Source organism: Meleagris gallopavo, chromosome 29 (assembly GCF_905368555.1).
Source record: "Meleagris gallopavo chromosome 29, MGAL_WU_HG_1.1, whole genome shotgun sequence".
NCBI lineage: Eukaryota > Metazoa > Chordata > Aves > Galliformes > Phasianidae > Meleagris > Meleagris gallopavo.
Window position 1 is genome coordinate 5122427 of NC_139432.1, and position 20018 is coordinate 5142444.

Below are 20018 nucleotides of genomic sequence, written 5' to 3' on the forward strand. Positions count from 1 at the left end.
GCGCACGCGCGTTTCCAGGGCGCCGCGAGGGGACGGAGGAAGCGGGAGCGGAAGTGCGCCGCGCTCACGCGCAGTGCCGTTGGCGCCGAGCGGGAGACGGCGGCTGAGCAGCGGGAGCGGAGCTGAGCGGAACGGAGCGGCGGGCGGCATGCCGCGGGAGATCATTACCTTGCAGCTGGGCCAGTGCGGCAACCAGAGTGAGTAGACGCCCGAGAGCGGCGGCGCGGCCAGGACGGGGCAGCGCGGCCCGGGCGGGGCCGGGATGCTATGGGGGGCGTGGGCGGGGCCTGGCGGGGGCGCGGGCGGGGCCTGGCGGGGCGGGGGCGGGGCCTGGCGGGGCGGGGGCGGGGCCTGGAGGCGGGGGTCGCTGACCGCCGTCCCCGCAGTTGGGTTCGAGTTCTGGAAGCAGCTCTGCGCTGAGCACGGCATCAGCCCCGAGGGCATCGTGGAGGAGTTTGCCACTGAGGGTACCGACCGCAAGGACGTCTTCTTCTACCAGGTACCCACGGCTCCCCAGGCTGCTTCGCCGCGTAGCGGAGGCAGCCGCGCTGCTGCAGCCCCTTTTGAGAACGGGGGGGTGGCACCTTGGGCTGTTGCTTGAGTGGAGCCCCGTGCTGCTGCCAGAGCTGTATCCACATGCTGGTTCCGTGTTCTGGATGTGTACGGAGGCTGGCGGAGATGGAAGCATCAGGCTCAGGGTGCTGCAGGCAGCGCATCACCAAACAGCAGCAGGGCTGCCCCGCACCGGCACTCAGGGTGCTCTGGGACACGGCAGGAAGTGATGGGCACAGCACATAGCGGGCTGCGCCTCCTGCGCGCTGCATCGTGCTTGCCTGTGGCCAGGAGGTGGCACGCTCAGTCAGTTTCTCTTGTGGTGAGGAGCTATACTGCATGCTGACCTTACTGCTCCTTGTTAAAGGCGGATGATGAGCACTACATCCCACGAGCTGTGCTGCTGGACCTGGAGCCCCGAGTCATCCACTCCATCTTGAACTCCCCTTATGCTAACCTCTACAATCCGGAAAACATCTATCTGTCTGAGCATGGAGGTGGAGCCGGGAATAACTGGGCCAGTGGCTTCTCACAGGTAACAGGCCTTGGTGCTCCTGTGTATGAAAACAGAGCGGTTATTGAGGCTTTATTGTGGCCTTTCTCATGTCAGGCTCAGCATGCACTTCCTGCAGAATTCTGCGTCATTCAGCAGAGACATAGGACTGACTGTGGCACCCTGGGTACAGGATCCCAGTGCCCACCCAGCTTGGCTTCATGCCCAGCTTGATAAGCTTTGCACTGTTTTCTGTGGGAGATGAACAAATCCTGTTATGGTCTCTATTGCAGGGAGAAAAAATCCATGAAGATATATTTGACATAATAGACAGAGAGGCTGATGGGAGTGACAGTTTGGAAGTAAGTACATTGGGAGCTTTGGATGCGGTTGTCTTGCCTGGCATTTCAGAGCTGGACTGCTGTTCTGTGAGGTTGAGCTCTGTCCTCCAGTGCATGCAGAATGGCTCAGCTTGCTTCTGGGTGCTGACGCAGGCGATGAGCACAGAGAGGAGCTGGGAGAGGGAGATCTTTTCTGTCACTACTACATTTGCCAGGCTTCCCCAGAAGTCATCTTACTGTGTGCTCAGTGGGGCATTTTTCTGCCCAAAACACTGATGGCATTGGGCACCTCCCCGAATACAGTCTGCAGGAGGAGTTTCAGGCATTATTGTGCTTCTTTCTTTCTCTGTTCCACCTTCCTCCTATGGCTCTCCCTTTCATCAATTGCAGAAGTGCATGCACTGCCCTTTTGGCTTGTTCTCCAATGAAGGTCTATGTGGGTAAAAGGGAACTGCATGGAAATGAGGCACTTGCTGCTCCGTGGTGCCTGCAACAGCAGAGAGAGCCACAGGGTGCCTTAGAAAAATGCTCGAAGTCAGAGTTGCCCAGTGCTCCGAAATCCACAGAATAAACGTGGGCAGCCGCAGCTTCATGTTCTCTCTAGCTGGATTAAAGAGGCATCGGGGATACCAAAAGCCTGGAGAAAGCTTTGGGGTTTCTTTGTCTTGTGCCTTTGGCAGGACCTTGACTACCATCCAGATAAAACCATTTCCTGTACGGAGACAGACAAGGCTCCTTGGTATTTGTGTCAGGCTGTCACATGGCAACAGGGAAAGGGAAAATACTGTCATAAAATAAGTTGGCGGAAGATCTAAGAGCAGACCGTGGGATCTGCAGAAAGCGGGGACTGTGCTAAAGTCAGGTACAGGGAGTTTGGCCTCTGAGAGGAGGGCACAGGCTGAGAAGATCTGCCTCCATTAACGTGACCAGCTGGGTGCTGAGAGCGACATCTGAGCTATTCTGAACTCTGTGTTTTGGGGTGGGAGGACTCCAGGAGGCTCCTGAGCAGTGGTTGTACTTTGTGGCGTGTGCAGAGAAGTAGAATCCTCCCACGCTGGAGAAGTGGTGTGATGAGCATGTGGCTGTCACTGCAGTCTGGAGGAGCCAGGACTAACCTCCACGTGCTTTCAGCTCCCTGCTTGCAGCAGTATTGCCGTGGGGAGGTTCTCACCTTCACTGGCAGGCCTCTATTCTGTCTTCTCTTGGGGCTGAATTGGACCTTGAGCTTTCTGCATACTGCTTCCTTCCAGGGATTCGTGCTTTGCCACTCTATTGCTGGTGGAACAGGCTCTGGGCTGGGCTCTTACCTCCTCGAGAGACTGAATGACAGGTGAGTGTTCAGCCTTATCCCCTTTCTGCACCGCAGAGTCTGGCCCAGGCTGGGCACCCTGCCAGAGCAGAGAGCTGACTCAGAGCCCAGGCTACCACCCCCACCCAAATACTGTCTTGTGCAATCCCTGGCAAACTGCCCAGGGAAGGGATGGCTCCTGATATGCCTGTGGACTACAGAGGCTCTGAAGCTGGACTTGTGCTGTCCAAGCTTCAGCCATTCTTATCAGGCAGCTGCCTTCTGACACCTCGACTGCACCGTGGAGGGTGGGAGGCTCTGGTTGTAGTTCTGAGCTGCCATCCCTGCCTGTTTCAGCTTGCAGCCTCTTGAAAGGGCTTGTAAGCAGCTGTTTAATCTGCCTGTGGATGGCTCAGCCTTGCCTGTAGCTCTGTCTGGCAGCCTGCTCCTGCACTGCTAGAGTAGGCACTGCTGGGACAAATTCTCTCCCTCCCTGGGAGCTGAATCTGGCATGCAGTGCTGGTGACTCACTGCTGTCCTGAGCCTGGAGACTGCAAAGAGAGCTTGTGGGAGGAGACAAAGTGCTGCCTTGGCGATGTTAACCCTTGAGATGGCTGGACTTTCTCACTAGGTATCCCAAGAAGCTGGTGGAGACCTACTCGGTTTTCCCAAACCAGGATGAGATGAGTGATGTTGTGGTCCAACCATACAACTCTCTACTGACACTGAAGAGACTGACTCAGAATGCTGACTGCGTGGTAAGAGCCCCACTGCATGTCAGCCCAGTAGCACAGCCAGCTCCTGTGTAGCAGCCCTGTCCCTGGCAGCTCTGAAGTGCAGCCTTTATTGGGGCGGGTACTGCAGCCTCTGAATCCCCCATACATAGCAGCGAGTACACCTCTGTCCAGAAGGTCTGGGCAGATATGGTGGTTCTAGGGACGAGGGCTCTGCACTAACCCCTTCCAAGCTGTCCTGCTTGGTAGTTCTGCCTCTTGAATCTGGCGGATTCTTCCCACGGCAGCAGTGGGCTAGCTGTGCTTCCTCTGCAGCACTGCCCCACGGCCTTCAGTTCAACTCACTTCCAGCATCCACAGGCCCTAGGCAGGCAAGTCCTAACCAAGATTCCTGCTCATCCCTACCGCCTTAACCTCTGCACATGGCAGGGCAGTAACAGCTGTGCCAGTGCTGCTGAAGGTGACTGCGAGGTGCTGGCCCAGAGGCTGTGCTCTCTGGGAGGGCACAGGGGAGCACAGCCAAGTTGAAGGCAAGAGTTCCCATTGACAGTGTCTGTTACTCTCCACGAATGAGTCAGCTTGTGGTTTCGAGTGTCTGCCACCTGCCACAGAGCACTCTGCTGGGCTGCTGCGCTTGGGACTTGTGCTGGGCCAAGCTGTGCAATCCAGTGCCCTCAGACATGTGGTCAGGGCTGCCTCTTCTCTGGCTGCTTCTGAGAGTCTTCACAGAGCTGTTTTCCTTTTGCAGGTGGTTCTAGATAACACTGCCTTGAATCGTATCGCGACAGATCGGCTGCACATTCAAAACCCATCATTCTCTCAGATCAACCAGCTGGTGAGAAGGGCTCTTCCCTCTGGAGAAGCTGGCACAGGGCTTCCCTGGTGGCTTGGATTTGGTTTGAGCCTGCTCCATAAGCTTGGCACGATGCTGGGCAGCCTGGAACTGTGAACGTGGTTCCTCTGCCCTTCTTTAGGGTGTATTCTGTGGGCACACAGCTTCCCTTGACCTAGTTTTTTAAAGCAGGCTTTGAATATGCTCTGTGACCACTTGGTGACCCAGTCCTCTTCCTCCCAGGTCTCCACCATCATGTCTGCCAGCACCACCACACTCAGGTATCCCGGGTACATGAACAACGACCTCATCGGTCTGATTGCCTCGCTGATTCCCACCCCACGACTGCACTTCCTCATGACGGGGTACACACCACTCACCACAGACCAGTCGGTAAGGCAGCCTTCTGGGGACTCCTCCTTTTCCCTGAGGGCACCGTGTAACATCCCATCAATCCATAGTCTTGGCATGAGCTGTAGTTGCATGTTCCTAATCCCAGATCCATGTGCAGCCACCTCATGCGACAGCTCAAGCACAATGTGAATCAGCCACGAGCAGACAGCTGTGCTTGTGCTGGGCTAAATCCTTACTCCAAACATCCTTGGAATGGCTGTTGCAGCTATGGGAAGGCCAATGATATTTGATTTGATAAAAGTCATCCTTAGAAATGATCAGAACAAGCCTAGCAAAGCACCCCACCAGTCCTGTCATTGCAGTGGATCACAAACTCACACCATTTAGGTCAGAACGCTGTTGTTCGTTGCCATGCCACGGCTGAATGTGGTTTCCAGGTGTCAGCTTCTTCACCAGGGTGCACCCAGGGAGGGTCTGGTTACCCTTCACCTGCATCAAACATTGCCAGTAGTGTTCTGCTTGTTCCCAGCCAGTGCCCCCCCAGCCACAGGGCAGAATGAGGCTGTTCTGTTTTGAGACACTCACCTGCGCTGGCTGTGTCTCAGTTCTGCTAGGGGCTAACAGCTGCTAATCTCCTCTTGTATGCATTTCCTCAGGATGTTACTCAGAGAAGCAAATCCGAAAAACTGCTGGCTCTGAAAAGGGTATTGAGTGTGTGTTCTGTCCTCCCAGAGAGGAGTGCGAGGGGGGTTCATCCAGCAGCTCAGAGCTGGGCTGCCACACCACCAAGCTGTCCTTGCCTTAGGCACGCTCTTTTGGGTGCTGGCCCTGGCACCCACTGAGCAGACTGAAGTTGTGTGAAGTCTATGACAGCACTTGGAGACTGCTGTGGCTGCCCACTGGCTCAGTGCAGGGTGGTCCCTCTCCCGTCTTCCAGCCTTGCTCCTCTTCTCAGAAGTGGAGCGGGACAGATGTGCAATGGCAACATTAAATGTTTCCCTTCACTGAGCTCAGCTGAGTTTCACCCCCAGCCCCGGCTGCGTTGCTGGATGGGCAGTTCAACTCCCTTGTGGGAGCCTACACCAATGCTCCAGCTCTCAGCCTGGCTGTGCTTGTGGTGTGACTTTGGGATTTTCCCGTCCTGCATGCAGCTTTGCACGTGGCTCTGTTCCAAGGGCAAGGGCTTCTCCTTCCAGCCGCCCTCTGTTCCTATGTGCATGTACAGGCCAGCGGGAGGGCAAGGAAGCAGCACACCCACTGCCTCTGACCCCAGCTGATGTTTGTAGGTGGCCAGCGTGAGGAAAACCACAGTCCTGGATGTGATGAGAAGATTGCTGCAGCCTAAAAACGTGATGGTGTCCACAGGTCGAGACAGGCAGACCAACCATTGCTACATTGCCATCCTGAACATCATCCAGGGGGAGGTAGATCCCACACAGGTGAGCTCCTGCATGATGCCATTTCAGATGCTGATGGAACTGGTATAAGAATGGCACAGTCACCATGTTCCTGCTTGGAAATCCCAGAGCGAGGCTGAGGTGCCTGAGAACTGGCCCCAGGTTGCTCCTGCATGAGGCTGCATGCCATTTGGTGAAGCCCACCTTATGGAGACTGTATGCCCTGCAAGGAGCAGCTCCTGGGAGTGCTGCAGCTGGGTTTTGCCCAGCACCCTGCTATCCTTTGTTGCTCTCACCCCACCAGGTTCACAAGAGTCTGCAGCGGATCCGGGAGAGGAAGCTGGCTAACTTCATTCCCTGGGGTCCTGCCAGCATCCAGGTGGCTTTGTCACGGAAGTCCCCTTACCTGCCCTCGGCACACCGTGTCAGCGGCCTCATGATGGCAAATCACACCAACATCTCCTCGGTGAGTGCCTTCCCTCTGCACCACAGGCAGTACTCTAGGCCCCTGAAGCTGTGGTTCTGACCATTATTTTACAGACGTCTTCTCTTGAGACTTTCACAAAGCCACAGCGGCCTACAGATGAGGGGTGGGTAGGCAGTCCCAGTTTGCAGCACATCAGGATTTAGGTTTTCTGGCCTGGGGTCGCATCCATCCATTCTGCATCCTCTGGGCACATGCCCCCCCCTTCATGGCCAAAAGCAGCCTGAGGAGCATGAGCTGATCCCAAGCATTGGTGGGGTGCAGGTGGCAGCTCCTGCCCTGCAGGCCTGGTGCTGCTTGAAGCCTGAGAGGCAGGGCCCCGTCCCCTGGGCCGTGCAGGCACTTTCAGGAGTCCCGTCCTACCTGACTGCTGCACTGCTCCCCAGCTGTTTGAGCGGACGTGCCGGCAGTACGACAAGCTGCGCAAGCGGGAGGCTTTCCTGGAGCAGTTCCGCAAGGAGGACATCTTCAAGGACAACTTCGATGAGCTGGACAACTCACGGGAGATTGTGCAGCAGCTGATCGATGAGTACCACGCGGCCACGCGCCCCGACTACATCTCGTGGGGCACGCAGGAGCAGTGAGCTGGGGACAGGAGGTCTCACGGCCACCGCCACGCTGCAGGGCACGGCTCTGCTGCACCCACTCGAGCACCGCTCAGGCCTCCCATAGAGCTGCCGGTGGATGTGCACACACCACACACACCACACACACGTGTGCTCCTCAGCAGTGAGCAGCGCTGCCCCTGCAGGCCCTGGGCAGAGGACAGCCCCCACCACACCGCATGCCCTGGCCCAGGATGGGACTGGGGCAGCCGCTCATGATGCTGAGGGATCCTCTTGCCCTGGGAGCATGTATGCACTTGGAGGAGGGCAAGAGGAGAACCAGGGGGCCTGGAGCGGGCCTGGCCCAAAGGTTGGGCCCTGTGGCTGAGGGCTGTGTGTGGCTGAGCCAGTCCTTGCCCTGGGCAGAGTCCTTCCTCCTTTGCCAGATCAGGCCTGGGCCACAGGCTGCATCTATATTTTTGTAGGTTATTTTGCTTTAATAAAGGCTGTTCCTGCACTGACTCTGCCTGCAGCGAGTCCCCACTGCACCGCAGCACCAAGTAGGAGCCCCTGCAGCGGGCAGCATGCTGCTGGGCAAGTGCTACAGCAGAGCCAGAAATACAGGCAGGACCTGCAGTGCAGCTGACCAGGACACCTCCCCGCCCGGCCTGCACTGCGCACATGGCGACGCTGTTAATGTTTCACAGGGGTGAAGCCACGGGCAGGAGGACCCCATTGGGGTGCCGTCCTCACCGCTGCAGCCCAAAGCAAAGGGATGGCAGTGGTAGGAAGGGCAAGAGGCTGCCAGCATTGCCGGCCCATGCACAGCCAGCTCTGGTGCTGTTCCACACGAGCAACCATGCAACCCGTGACAGCACGGGGTGCGGGGCATTGCTGGCAGCGGCCCATGGACAGGCAGCCCAAGGTGAGAATTAGCCTTTTCCTCTGACCCTGTGGCACGGAGCAGCAGGCTAAAAATACTCACAGCCATTGCAGCGCTGGGCTCCCACGCCCTCTTGGCATGGGCCCTGCAGAGGCGCCCGCAGCAGGGACAGTTCCCCCCCAGCCGGGGCGGCAGTGCCAGCGGGTGCCGGGGCAGCTGGACGCAGAGCTGCAGCGCTGTTGACGAAATGCCAAAGGGCAGCACGAGGAGCCACAGAGCCAGCAGCTCCCTGCCCCCAAGGACACGCTGTGCTGTTCTGCTGTGGACAGGGGCACCCAAGCTGAAGCCCTGCCGCCTGCAGGGATCAGTCCCTGCTGCACATCCCGAGGATGACAGGGAACTCAGCCTTCCTTTTGTGCATTTATTAAAAAAACAAAAACAAAAAACAACAGAACAAACAAAAGCCCCAAAGACGACTGACCAACTTTACAGAGGGAACGTTGTGGGGCCAAGCCCCAGCCGTACCACCCACCCTGCCGCCCCTGGGGTACCCCTGCACTACCAGCCCTGCTACAGGGCACCACATGGGCCCCTAAGGGCAGCTCAGCCAAAAGCCACCCGCAGCTTTCCAGGAAAAGTGGACTCAGCGGACGGACAGACGGACAATGGCAGTGCAGCTGCCCAGCACCCTCTGCCCAGGCAAAGCCACCGGGGCGAGGACTGGGGCATGGGCAGAACCACCAGGACAGCACAACTGCTGGAGGCAAAGGCACCAGGGACAAGGGACGGGGACAGGCCTGGGGGGCAGCGTGGGGCACCAGCCGGGGGAACCAGGGCATAGCCACAGCAGGTACCCACAGCACAGCAGCCCCACCGCCCCTCCAGGGAAAGTGCTCAGAGACGTGGGTAAGCAGGCGTCTCGAAATAAATTAAGGAAACAACCAGAAAGGCAACGTTGGATCAGGGAGCGCATGGCACCTGGGTCCATGCCGACCCACTGCTTGCTCTCCTCGTGCCATCCACGGAGCATCCTCTGGCTGCCAGGCTAGCTGCTGAAGGAGCCAGCAGGCAGCAGGTGCTGCCAGGACCCAGCTGCAGGGCACAGCCCCCGGGGTCGCACTGCAGCATCAGGGCCGAGGGGGCTGGCAGGCGGCTCCTGGGGCTGGCGGGCACCCATCGAGGCAAGGTAAGTGTTGAGAAGCTGGGCGATCTCATCCACCTGCGGAGCGGAGGGACGCAGCTGGGTCAGCCTGAAGCGTCTGCAGCCCCCAAACAGGACAACGGACAGACGGACGGATGGAGTGACAGACACCTCTCACCTGGGAGGTCTCGAAGAGCAGGTCCCGGTCCTCCACAGAGAGGCGGAAGGTGCTGCTATCGGAGGCCCCGAAGGAGGAGATGCGGCTGTAGCAGAAGCTGTCCAGGGGCTCCGGTTCCCCCGGCTTATAGAGCGAGACGGCCTTGGCCCCGACGCTCAGCCACAGCCGCTGGGGTCCGGCGCCCACGTGGCTCTGCGGGGGGACGGAGGGCCGTCAGGGCCGCCCCCTCCCTTCGCGCGCCCCATCCCCACCGCCGCGCCGGGGCCTCACCGCGCGCAGATCCACGTCGAAGAGCGTGGAACCGAAGCCGGGCCACTCCCGCACCAGCGCCACGTAGGCGGCCATGGCTTCGGGCCGGCCCATGCCCTGCAGCAGCTTCCACTTCTCCACGACGGCGGCCACGGTGCCGGCCCCCTCCTCCCGCAGGCGGCCTCGCAGCCGCAGGTCCCGCTCGGCGCGCCGCTTGGCCGGCGCGCGCCCCCAGAGCCCCCCGGCCAGCAGCCCCGCGCGCAGCCGCGCCCCGCGGCACTTCGGGGGGGGGTCGGCGCGGGGGGGCGCCGGGCGGGCGCGCGGCGCGCGGGGCGGGAGGAGCTCCTCCAGGCGCGGGAACGGCGCGCGGGCGGAGAAGTCGCTGTTGAGGCTCTGCAGGCGCAGCGCCGCCAGCGTCTGCAGCGTCTCCTCCGACGTGGGCACGTAGCCCCGCAGCACCATCTCGTGAGCCTGCGGGACGCCGGCGTGAGCGGGGCCGGGCCCGGCCGTCGCGCGGCCCGACCGCCCGCGGCGCGGCGCCGCTCCCACCTGCTCGAAGAGGAGCGCGAACTCCAGGCTGTCCCGCGGGACGTTCTCCGTGTCCAGGAAGCCGTAGTGCTTGAAGCGGAGCCGGCGCGGCGCGTCCTGCCCCCGCCGCTCCCCGGCCAGGCTGCGGGGAAGGACGGAGCCGTCAGCAGCGCCGGGCTCGCGCGCGGACGCGGCCCCGCAGCGCCCCCTCCTCGCGGCGCCCCCGGCCCCCGGGCAGCGCGGTGGGACATTTACTTTTCAAACCTGGTGAGGACGTCGGCCAGCAGCGTGGAGCTGCCCACGGGCTGCTCGCGGAGCCGGGACTGCTCATAGAGCGCAAAGAGGTTGGGGCTCTGCGACAGCCCCAGGCGCGACACGAGCTCCTGGGCCACCTGGGGCGAGACAAAGGCAACCAACGGTGACTGCGCGTCCCTGGCCGCTGCGCTCAGGACTGCAAAGGGACACAGACAGGTCACGGCAGGCCCCGCGCCGGCCCCCCTCCCCGGCCCCGTCTCCTTCAGCCGCCCCCAGCCCCGCGCGGCGCGGCCGCGGCGCCCACCTCCTCCGCCGTGGTGTGGGAGCTGATGCTCACGCTGCAGGCGGCCACCCCCGGGCAGTGCACGGTGCACACCATCTCCTGTCGCCGCATCAGCACCAGGATCTCCTCCAGGGACGGCACGCACTCCCGGCCCCGCGTCTTTCCCAGCGCCTCCTGGATGAAGCGGGCGTACTTGGCCATCTCCGAGGCGGGGAAGCGGCTCTCCGTCCTGCGCGGAACACCGGCAGGGTCAACGCCGCCTCGGGGTCTCCGTGCCATCCCAGCTCCGCGCCCCACGGCTCAGCGGCACTCGCCTGTCCAAGTGGAAGTGCAGGAAGCGCAGGACGGGCGGGGAGGGCAGGAACGTGCAGCTCATGCAGGTGAGCAGCTGCCAGTAGTGCAAGTCGCCCGGCCCGCCCGGCGCCGGTGGCTCCGTGGTCTGCTTCACTAGCTGGCAGTAAATCTCATCCACCAGCGGCGGCAGGTCCAGGCAGGTCTGCAGGATGCCCTGGATCAGCGGCACTGGGTCCTGCTGCGACTCCAGCTGCTGCAGAGAGTTAAACAGCTTCACGGCCTCGTCGCGCAGCGTGGTGTAGCTGTGAGGACCAGGAGCTGCAGGACAGGAACGGGGATTTAACAGCTGTGTGGGTTTTCCAAAGCGCCTCCCCACCACCACAGACATGATGTGGAACTCAGACCCAGCCCAGCAGCGTGGAACTGCTACAGTACCGCATGCAACGCTCACCGCTTTGGTCCAGGCTGCCGTAGGGGAAAGGCAGCAGGGGTGCGTAGAGGGGGCTGCTGGTGTAGCGCAGAATGGGGTTGCAGCGGTAGATCTGCTCCAGCACCTCGGGGCTGCCACAGTGCTCCTGCAAGGGTGAGGCGATAGCAGCAGCTGCCCCAGGACTGCCCGCCGGGTGCAGCGCCGCAGCCCTGCGCTCACCTCCACATCGCGCATGAGCAGCTGTGTGGGCGTCTGCACGGGCGCTTTGCTGTCGATCACCTTCTGCACAGCGCACACCCAGCGCACGGCCTCGTGCAAGTGCTCGGTGTACAGGCGGTAGCAGTGCTTCCTGCCAAACACTGTCATGCTCCAGAACCCTGCGAGGGACGCACAGCTCACCCGCCGCCCCTCTGGGTGACAATGCAGGGTGCGAGGGCACAGCCCAGCCAAGGGGCTCCCTACCCGTCTCCTTGTAGGTCTGCTTGTCTGGCCACACCACAGAACAGAGGCTGGTGAGCACCAGGGAACCCAGACGCTTGGCCCCCCTTTCATTGCTGCTGTAGTAGTCGAGGGAGTCGGGCGTCAGCACGAACCAGTACTTGCGAGGCCGGAGCCAGGGTGTCTTCACACCGCCCCGCACCTCCCGTTGCAGCCAGCCTGGGGAGGGGAAGCCTCAGCTGCTGCAGCATCTGCTCAAGTGCTCTGCCCTGTACCATCCCAGGGCAGCACCCAGCCCATCGGGGCACGGTCCTGCCAACCCTGGCTGGGAGCCCAGGCCAGAAGCATCCAAGAGACAGAAGCCCACGTGACACCGCACCCACCTTTCACAAGAGCATCGGGGTCCTCCTCCACTGGCCCCGGCCCCTTCTCCACAATGAGACTGCGCATCTCCTCCGACACCAGCAGGGACCTGGGAACAAGGCAGGACTCAGCCAGGTGCCCATGAGAGCATCCCACACGGGGGGAAATGGCAGCAGGGACCTGCACCCCCAGGGGCTTCGGTCACCCCTCAACTCCGCAGTGGGAACGCAGCAGAGCCATTGGGTGCAGATGACCCTGGCTAAAAATAAGCTGTCTGCAGTTGTGGCCCTGCCAAGGAATTCGGAAAATGAACAACCAGGAAGGAATGCTGGCAGCGGTGTCAGTGCTGCGAGGACAGGGAGCAGGCAGGCTGCTAGGCCCCGGCACCTTGCTTCCCTGGGCACATAGCAGCCCAGGACACGGCCCCATGGGCAGACACAGTCCCGCAGAGCCCCACAGTGGGGTCCCTTTGGGTAATCTGCTACAGCTTAGCTGTTCGCCACAGGGATGGAGATGTGCTTGAGGTGTAGGATGGAGACTGGCAGTCTTGATTCTGCCATTCCTCCACACCGTGCCCAGCTCTGTGAATGGGACAGGATGGTGCACACTGGTACCTGCTGGGTACCAGCCCCCGCAGCACAGTGTGAGGGCTGTGATGGGATGTGGCAGGGGGTCACTCACCGCTCCGAGCCACTGCTGGTGCGCGTGGGCTGACTCAGGCTCACCTCCAGGGATGCCTGCAGAAGAAGGAGAGATGTCTCACTCCCCGGTCACTGCCCAGCACCCCCAATCCAGCTCCCCACAATGGCTGCACGTCTCTGGATCCAGAGGGATGGGCTCATACCCCAGGAGCACGCATGGCTGCAGCTAGGGCACCCCTCAGGGCAGCTGCGGGTGCGCTGGCCGCGTATCCTCAGCTCACCCCAGCAGGCTGAATACCGTGCAGAATTGCACAAGGTCAGTGCTGAGTAATACGCTTACGGCACAAAGTCCCATTGTAATGGGGCCGCTGACTTCCTGCCCGCGGCAGTGGGACGCTGAGCAGGGAAGTCCCTGGCCCTGCAGCGGGATGGGGATGGTTCCTCCTTGTGTGACACGACTCCATGTCGATGGAGCCACTCACGTGACTGCCCCACGCACATGCTGGGACACGAGGCAGTGTCCCGGTACTGGCCGGCACCACGCCGGGCAGGGAGCAGGGATGTGGTGGCACAGGCAGGATGGCCCCAGGAGGTGCACAGGCACTGCTGCCAGCTGCAACCTGATGGGGGAAGACACAACTAAGTCAGAGCACACTGCAGAATGCCAAGAAAAAGAGACAACTGCTAAAATTAGCAGTGGGGACGGGGAGCAGGAGCTGCCCCAGGTATTGCCACGCCAGGGCAGGATCGAGCACCACTGATCTGTGGCGTTAAGGGCACCCGCCATGAGCAGAAGCACCGTGTGCACAGGGATGGTGTCACCCAGAGCTGTGCCACCCCTCGGGCGAGGAGGGCTCTGTGCACTCCTGCATGGCTGTGCCATGGGGTGGTGCCCAGCACCTCTCACAACCCGCAGGACGGCTCCTTCTCAGGGTTATAAATAACCAGAGGAGCCGCCACGGCCAGGCCAGCTGCTCCCACGCTCCCAGGAAGAGGCAGCCACACCACAGGCTGATGGGGACCCCACAGCCACAGGGCGGGAAAAGGGCTCCCCAGGGACCTGGCGTCACAGCCACACATGCCAGACTCAACCTCCGGAGCCAGCGCAGCCCGTGGGACGCAGGAAGTCCCAGAAGGCTTCTTCTGCTGCTGTGCCCTTGGCACCAGCTCCAGTGCCCAGCAGGCCTACCTCCAGCCCTGCCTCCCTACCCCTGCCCTGGAGGTGCTGCTGAAGGTATCCCTTGAGAGCCAGGATCTGCTGCAATGGGGGCACCAGGGCTGTCCGCAGCCCTTCACGGTCAAAGCACGCCGGCAGCAACGAGACCACGCTGCAAACCCCAATGCAGGGCAGAGAAGGACTGCAGTGAGCTCGGCTGCACCCAGCCCCACAGCCCCTCTGGGCAGCGATTCAGCCCCGCAGCTCCCAGCCCCCCCCACTATTCCTCGTGGAGCCTGGCAGGAGGGAAGCATTGGCTTCCGCCGCGCTGCTCCGCTTCCCTGAGCAGAGGAAGCAGCCAGAGCAGGGAGACTGGAAGGGGAGACGTGCTGAGAGCAGCCCTGCAGCGCTGCCCGGACCCGGGGCTGCGCAGAGCCTACGGGGACCCCCTCACCAACCTCACCCTCGACCCCAGCTCAGAGCGGAATCCCGCGCCAGGCTCTGGCTCCACAGCTCTGCCCCGAGAAGCAGGCATGGGAAGCTCCGCTCTCCACCCAGACGCTTCGGGTTCGGCTGCGCTCTATCACTCCGTGGGCGCTCCGGTTCCCCCCGCGCTGCCAGGGCACCGGGAACAGCCCGGGGGCAGCAGCCAACGCCACGGCGCGCGCGGCACCGAGCAAAGGACGGCGGGTACGGCCCAACAGACGGGAGCCGCGGTGCCAGCCCGGCTCGGCCGCACGGCCGGAGGCAGCTCGGGCTCTGGGAGCCCCCGGTGCGTCCCAGGGACCACGCGCAGCCCGAACTAATGGGAATGTGGCGCCAAGTCCCGCGGACTGCGAGAGAAGCAGCCGGGCTGCCTCCCCCAGGGAGGGCGGGAGAGACTCTGCGCCCGGGGACCCCAACCGCCTGCGGCCCCCGCAGACGCGGACTCCGAACACCGGGAGGATCCGGGCCCCGACCTCTTCACTCAGGCCGACGTCCCCGCCGGCCCCGGCACCGCGGCTCAGTCGCGGGAAGCGCACGGAGCTCGGCACGAGCCCGGCCCCCGCGCAGCCCTCGGCGGCCAGAGCTCCCCGTCCCGCTGCCCGCCGGCCCCGGCGGCTCCGATCTCGGCGCCCCGTGGAGGGGACGCGCCAAGGGCAGCCCGGCCCGCGGGGCCCGGCGCACCCCGAGCGAGGGGAGGACGTGCCCGGACAAGCGGCGGCAAGGAGCGGGGCCCGGCGGCCGCTGCCGGGATCCGCCGGATGCGCTCGCGGCGTCCCCGCCACCGGGCCCGGCTCTGAACCCCCTCGGCACGGGCGGCCCGCGCGGCGGGTCGGGTTCTGGGCCCCGCTGAAACGCGGACCGGGGCCGCGCACCGGGAGCGGGCCGGGCGCAGCGCGAAGCAGCGCGGTGTGGGGCGGCCGCGGGCCGGGCCGAACCGAATCGAACCCCGCGCCGCGACCGCTGGCGTCCGGTGCCGCTCGGACCCACCCGGTCTCCGTGGGCGCGGAGCTCGAAGGACGCCTCCTCCTCGGCCTCGCCGTCCGCCTCCCGCTCCGCCTCGCCGTAGTCCCGCCGCAGCAGCGTGAAGCCCTGCCGGCAGCACAGCAGCCACCAGAGCCCGCCGGGGAACGGCATCGCCCCGCCGGGCCCGGCTCCCTTCCCGCGTCGCGCTCCGGCCGCCGCCGCCGCCGCCCCGGGCGGGCCGGTCCCGCCGCGTCACCGACGTCCGCCAATCGCCGCGCACGGCCCGGGGCGGAGCGAGGCTCCCGGTACGACGGGGCCGCCGTTTGCGTCATCCGCCGGACGGGGGCGCGCGGCCGAACGGTGCGGCGGTGGGCAGCGGGGCTGCGCGGTGGGCGAGAGCGGCCGTCGGTACCGCTTTGCGCCGGGGCTGCGGCGTGGTCCGGCCTCGGCAAAGCAGCGCTTTGCGCTGGGCGGGGAGCCGCGGGGCGCGTGGTGTCACACAGCGGAGCTGGCAGCGACGTGGAGCGTGGCGCCGCGTCCCGTTCCGTCCCGTCAACGCGCCGCAGCCCCGGCCCAGGACGGCCCGGAACGCCGGTGCCGCGTGCAGGGCGCAGCTCCCGCGTTGCACGAAATGACCCTCCACCATCCCACCCCACTTCCACCGGCGCGGTCCTTTCACCCCTCGGTGCCACGGGCACCTTTGGTGTTCTCGCAGCCGCGGTTGCACCGTGCGCACGATGCGGCCACGGGGTCACGGCCCGTCCTGCCAGCGCCGTCACATCGGGCTGAAGGTGCAGCCGCAGAAGGGTTAAACCGTCCGCCCGGCTCTCCGGGAGCCGCTGGGACCGGGCCGTGCAGGCAGGAGCCGCCAGCTCGCCTCCCACGCACCGCCAGCCCCGAGGGGCCGTGGGGAGGGAGCGGGGCGGCTGCGGGGCCGCTTCTGCGGGGGCAGAGCAGCAACTGCAGGACCGGCGTGGTGCCCGCGGTGCGGGGAGATACGGCGCGGCCGTGGGGCAGCCCGAAGCTGGGTAGGGAGCTGGGAGTGCGCGGGGCACGGGGTCGGTGCAGCAGAATGGGGGCTGCGAGGGGATGGGGGCCCTGCGGTGCTGAGTCAGCGGTAATTGCGTTTCCTGCCCAGAAGTAGGCGAAGGGTCTGAGCTTTCCAGTGTGAGCTGGGCTGATCCCAGAGCGTGTGGGTGAGCGGGAAGAGGTCTCCAAACCCAGAGCAGGGGAGGCATCGCCCCACACACAGAAACCCTCGGTGTAAGAGCCGGAGGGAACCGACCCGGGGCTCAGAACCACCCCCCCACAGGGAAGCTTGAACTGCCCCTGCAGTCCCTGCTGCTCTGGGCACTCTGTGCCGCTCGGCTCTGTGCTGGCATTGGTCAGCCCCGGTGGGAGGCCGAGAGCAACAGGAGCACCAACCCTGTGTGGAACGCTTGGAGCCACTGGGATGGATGTGCTGGGGCCAAATCTCATGGGGAAATGAGAGAAGAGGAAGAGAGAGGAAAACCCCTCTCGCCCATCTCCCTGGGGGAGTTTCCAGCCTGAGCCAGAGCAGGATTTTCCCGACGATCACACTGTTGGCCCCGGGGGGGTTTCCGACCCCTACAGCCCCAGTGTGGGTCTGTGGGCTCTGCCACCGCCTCTACCCTGCTGGTGATGGTGGAGGCCGTGACATCCACTGCTCCTGCGGAGCGCGGCTAGGCCGCTCCCATCCCGTGACTGAGGGTCCCGACCCCGTGGGTGCCCCCGGCTCGGGCAGACGCGATCAGGCCCTGCAGCGCTGGGCGCACGGGCAGGACGGGAAGCGCTGGGCTCTGCTGCCTCCTGCAGGCACCCACCGGCCGCTGCCGAGGCGCTTCCCCGGCTTCCTGCCGCCTGCCCGATATCGGCCTCGGTACCCGCGGCGGCTTCTGCTCCTCCACTCCGGAGAGTCCCCGGCCGCGCAGGGATGTGGCTTCACATAGCGTAGTTCGATCAGGGTTTATTGCAAGGGTGGAAACGAAGGTGGAAGGCGCTGCCCTGTGGCACTGCACAGTCCCACTCACGCACAAGGGCAATAGACGGTCCTACTGGGGCATGCATGGCACTGCACAGTGCCCTCGTGGCACACACCCCCCAAACACGTGTGACATTACATGGCCTCCCTGCAGCTGGGGACGTTTCCCCGGTGTTGGCATTGGCCTCTGCACGCAAGGCGTTGTCTCCATCTGCCCGGGACACGGTCTGTGTCCTGCCCCTATCAGTAGCTCCAGGGACTCCTGGGACTATTCAGGCTTTCCCTGGGGGGGTTCTGTGTCCCGCGGGTGCTGGCGCCTGCCCCGGGCACGGCACTACGTTCCTATGCCACATCTTGGCAGGTGGAGAGTGATGAGCGCTGACGAGGACTGGGGCAGCCGGGGCAGCGGGGGTCGATGTTCCCCACACAGCCGGCATCGCTGGCCAGCAGCCACAGCTCACGGCGGAAGCGCTGGCCCAGGAAGGCGTAGAGCAGTGGGTTGAGGCAGCAGCGCAGGGATGCCAGCCCACTGGTGACCAGCAGCGCCAGGTCCTTGCGGCGGCTCTGGGCACAGCTCAGCTCCCAGCTGGCCAGCAGCTCGGCTGTGTCCAGCAGCACCATCAGGCTGTAGGGCAGCTGCAGGGCCACAAACACCAGCACAAGGGCCAGCAGCACCTTCAGCGCCCGGTGGGGCTGAGCGCCACGAGCCGCCAGCAGCGTCCGAGCCACGGCCGTGTAGCAGCTTGCCATCACCACAAAGGGCACGGCAAAGCCCAGCACGACCTGCGTGAGGTTGGTGGCTCCCCGTGCTGCCCGTGACGCTGCCGGGGGGAAAACAACTCGGCAAATATGGAGGTCCTGGTGCCGTTCTGCTTTGCCGTAGACGAACTGCGGCAGTGCCAGCAGTGCAGCCAGCAGCCAGGCCAGGCCCACCGTCAGCCAGCCGTGGCGGCGAGCCCGTGGACGCAGGCGGCATGCGGCTGGCACCCGCACGATGGCCACGTAGCGGTCCATGCTGATGCAGGTGAGGAAGAGGAAGCCGCTGTAGAAGTTGAGGGCATAAATGCCTTGCAGCACCTTGCAGGCAGCTGTGTCCGGGGACCAGCCCTGCAGCGTCACAGTGACAGCAAAGGGCAGCGTCAGCAGCAGCAGGAGGTCAGATAGGGCCAGGTGCAGCAGGCAGACGTCGGTGATGCTGCGTGCCCGGCGGTAGCGGGTGTGCGTGAGCAGCACCAGCCCGTTGCCCACCGTGCCCAGCAGTGAGAGCAGCAGGTAGATGGCTGGCTGGTAGGTGCGGGCGAAGCCCTGTACTGCCTGCTTCTCACACAGCTCAGGCAGCATGCCGTCATCCCATGAGACGCTGTACTCCCAGGTGTAGAAGTTGGTGGTGGCCGTTATCACCGTGGGGGTGGGATTTGCCTGCACAGAGGGATCGGGATCGAGGGATCACGGAATCACAGCCAAACTGATTTGGAAGGGACCTTACAGCCCCCTCAGCCCCACTGCCCTCACTCTCTCCAGGCTGAGCACCCCCCACTCTCTCCGTTTGTCTCAATGGGAGAGATGCTCTAACCAGAGATGCCCGCTGCCCGCCGCTCCACTGCAGTGCACAGCCCCCACCCATCCCCACCAAGCAGCCCCACTGTGGGGAGCCCCGAGAGTGGCTCAGTTTCTGTCTCACACCCACTCGGAGCAGCGGCAGATTCACCTCGCTCAGTCATTGCGAGAACAACCGAGACCTTCCCACACTCCCTGCTGCAGCACAGTGCTCGTGGAGCAATGTCACCCCCAGCCCCAATGTCTCTGATCTGATCCCACATCCACGAACCAGCTCTCACCCCATGGGGCTGCTCTGAGTGGTCCTCAGGGGCTCACACTTGGCTCACAGTCCACAGTGTCCCCTTGCAGGTGACCCTGTGCAGCCATCCCCAGTCTCAGTGCCAGCAGCCCCAGGTGCTGTGGGTGCAGAGGGACTTTTCCAATGCATTCAAATGCCCACTCGTGCATCCTGGATTTGACACTGATTCCAGGCAGAATCTGTCCCCAGCAGCTCCCCAGCTCCTTCCCTGCTCCAGGCCTGGGAGCACTTGGAGCACTGAGTGCTGCCCTGCTTGTCCCTTACAGCCCCCTCAGCCCACAAGGAGCACAAAAGAAAGTTTAAAAGCAAAAGCAAGAGCCAGAGAGCGATGTGCCTCTCTCTGCAGCCCCTCACCTCCTCCATTGCACAGCAGGACCTCTCCCCTCCTCACTCAGAGGCTCCAGAGCCGTCGGTGTCTCTGAGCTCTGCAACCTGTGGTTTGACCATGTGCCGCACCCGATACCGAGAGATGTGCTGAGAGTACAAGCCCAGCCCCAGGGGAAAAGGAGAAGCAGCCATGACCCTGCGCTGGAGCTGCATCCTGCATCTTTGTGGCTATTGTCTGCATGCTGAGGTACAGAAATAACTGTGCTCTGCTTAGCTTTGGTGCTGCAGGGCTGGGGGATGACACCCGGGCACGGGGAGGAGAGACAGGCTGAGGACCCGGCACTTGCAAGAGTTCCCAGCCCAACAGGGCTGCTGTTGGTGTCTCCCACTCTGCAGCACGGGCTGCAAGCAGAAGGCTGTGCGAGAGCCAGAGGGAAGCAATGTCAAAGAGAGTGCGGGACTGCTGTGGGCTGGCACTGTCCCAGAACAGCAAGCAGAGCCGTGTTCAGCTTGGGCATTGCTT

General features: G+C 63.4%; 3 protein-coding genes across 5 annotated transcripts; 1 reads left to right on the forward strand and 2 right to left on the reverse strand.

Moving 5' to 3' along the window:
- Nucleotides 1-11: 11 nt before the first annotated feature.
- TUBG1 (tubulin gamma 1) lies at nt 12-7541 on the forward strand. Of its 2 annotated transcripts, XM_085211106.1 has the most exons (12): nt 12-197; nt 387-499; nt 920-1087; nt 1339-1407; nt 2637-2716; nt 3306-3432; nt 4157-4243; nt 4484-4633; nt 5251-5298; nt 5881-6033; nt 6296-6457; nt 6862-7541. In XM_085211106.1, exons 1-12 carry the CDS (start codon nt 149-151, stop codon nt 7057-7059), a joined length of 1404 nt encoding a protein of 467 aa, XP_085067232.1. In that variant the 5' UTR covers nt 12-148; the 3' UTR covers nt 7060-7541. The 2 variants fall into 2 exon arrangements, with proteins under 2 accessions (XP_085067232.1, XP_085067233.1); XM_085211107.1 differs by lacking the exon at nt 5251-5298.
- Nucleotides 7542-8310: 769 nt separating this feature from the next.
- On the reverse strand, nt 8311-15751 carry PLEKHH3 (pleckstrin homology, MyTH4 and FERM domain containing H3). 2 transcript variants are annotated; one of them, XM_085211096.1, is made up of 13 exons: nt 15333-15751; nt 12744-12799; nt 12083-12171; nt 11724-11918; nt 11481-11638; nt 11283-11406; nt 10852-11149; nt 10559-10766; nt 10264-10391; nt 10021-10141; nt 9493-9942; nt 9223-9414; nt 8311-9122 (listed from the first exon to the last, which is right to left on the reverse strand). In XM_085211096.1, exons 1-13 carry the CDS (start codon nt 15477-15479, stop codon nt 8949-8951), a joined length of 2340 nt encoding a protein of 779 aa, XP_085067222.1. In that variant the 5' UTR covers nt 15480-15751; the 3' UTR covers nt 8311-8948. The 2 variants fall into 2 exon arrangements, with proteins under 2 accessions (XP_085067222.1, XP_085067221.1); XM_085211095.1 differs by having other exon boundaries at nt 10255-10391; nt 15333-15750.
- Nucleotides 15752-17279: 1528 nt separating this feature from the next.
- CCR10 (C-C motif chemokine receptor 10) lies at nt 17280-19937 on the reverse strand. Its single transcript, XM_010724661.4, has 2 exons — nt 19523-19937; nt 17280-18729 (listed from the first exon to the last, which is right to left on the reverse strand). The coding sequence occupies exons 1-2, from the start codon at nt 19529-19531 to the stop codon at nt 17653-17655; spliced, it is 1086 nt and encodes a 361-aa protein (XP_010722963.1). The 5' UTR covers nt 19532-19937; the 3' UTR covers nt 17280-17652.
- Nucleotides 19938-20018: the final 81 nt, after the last annotated feature.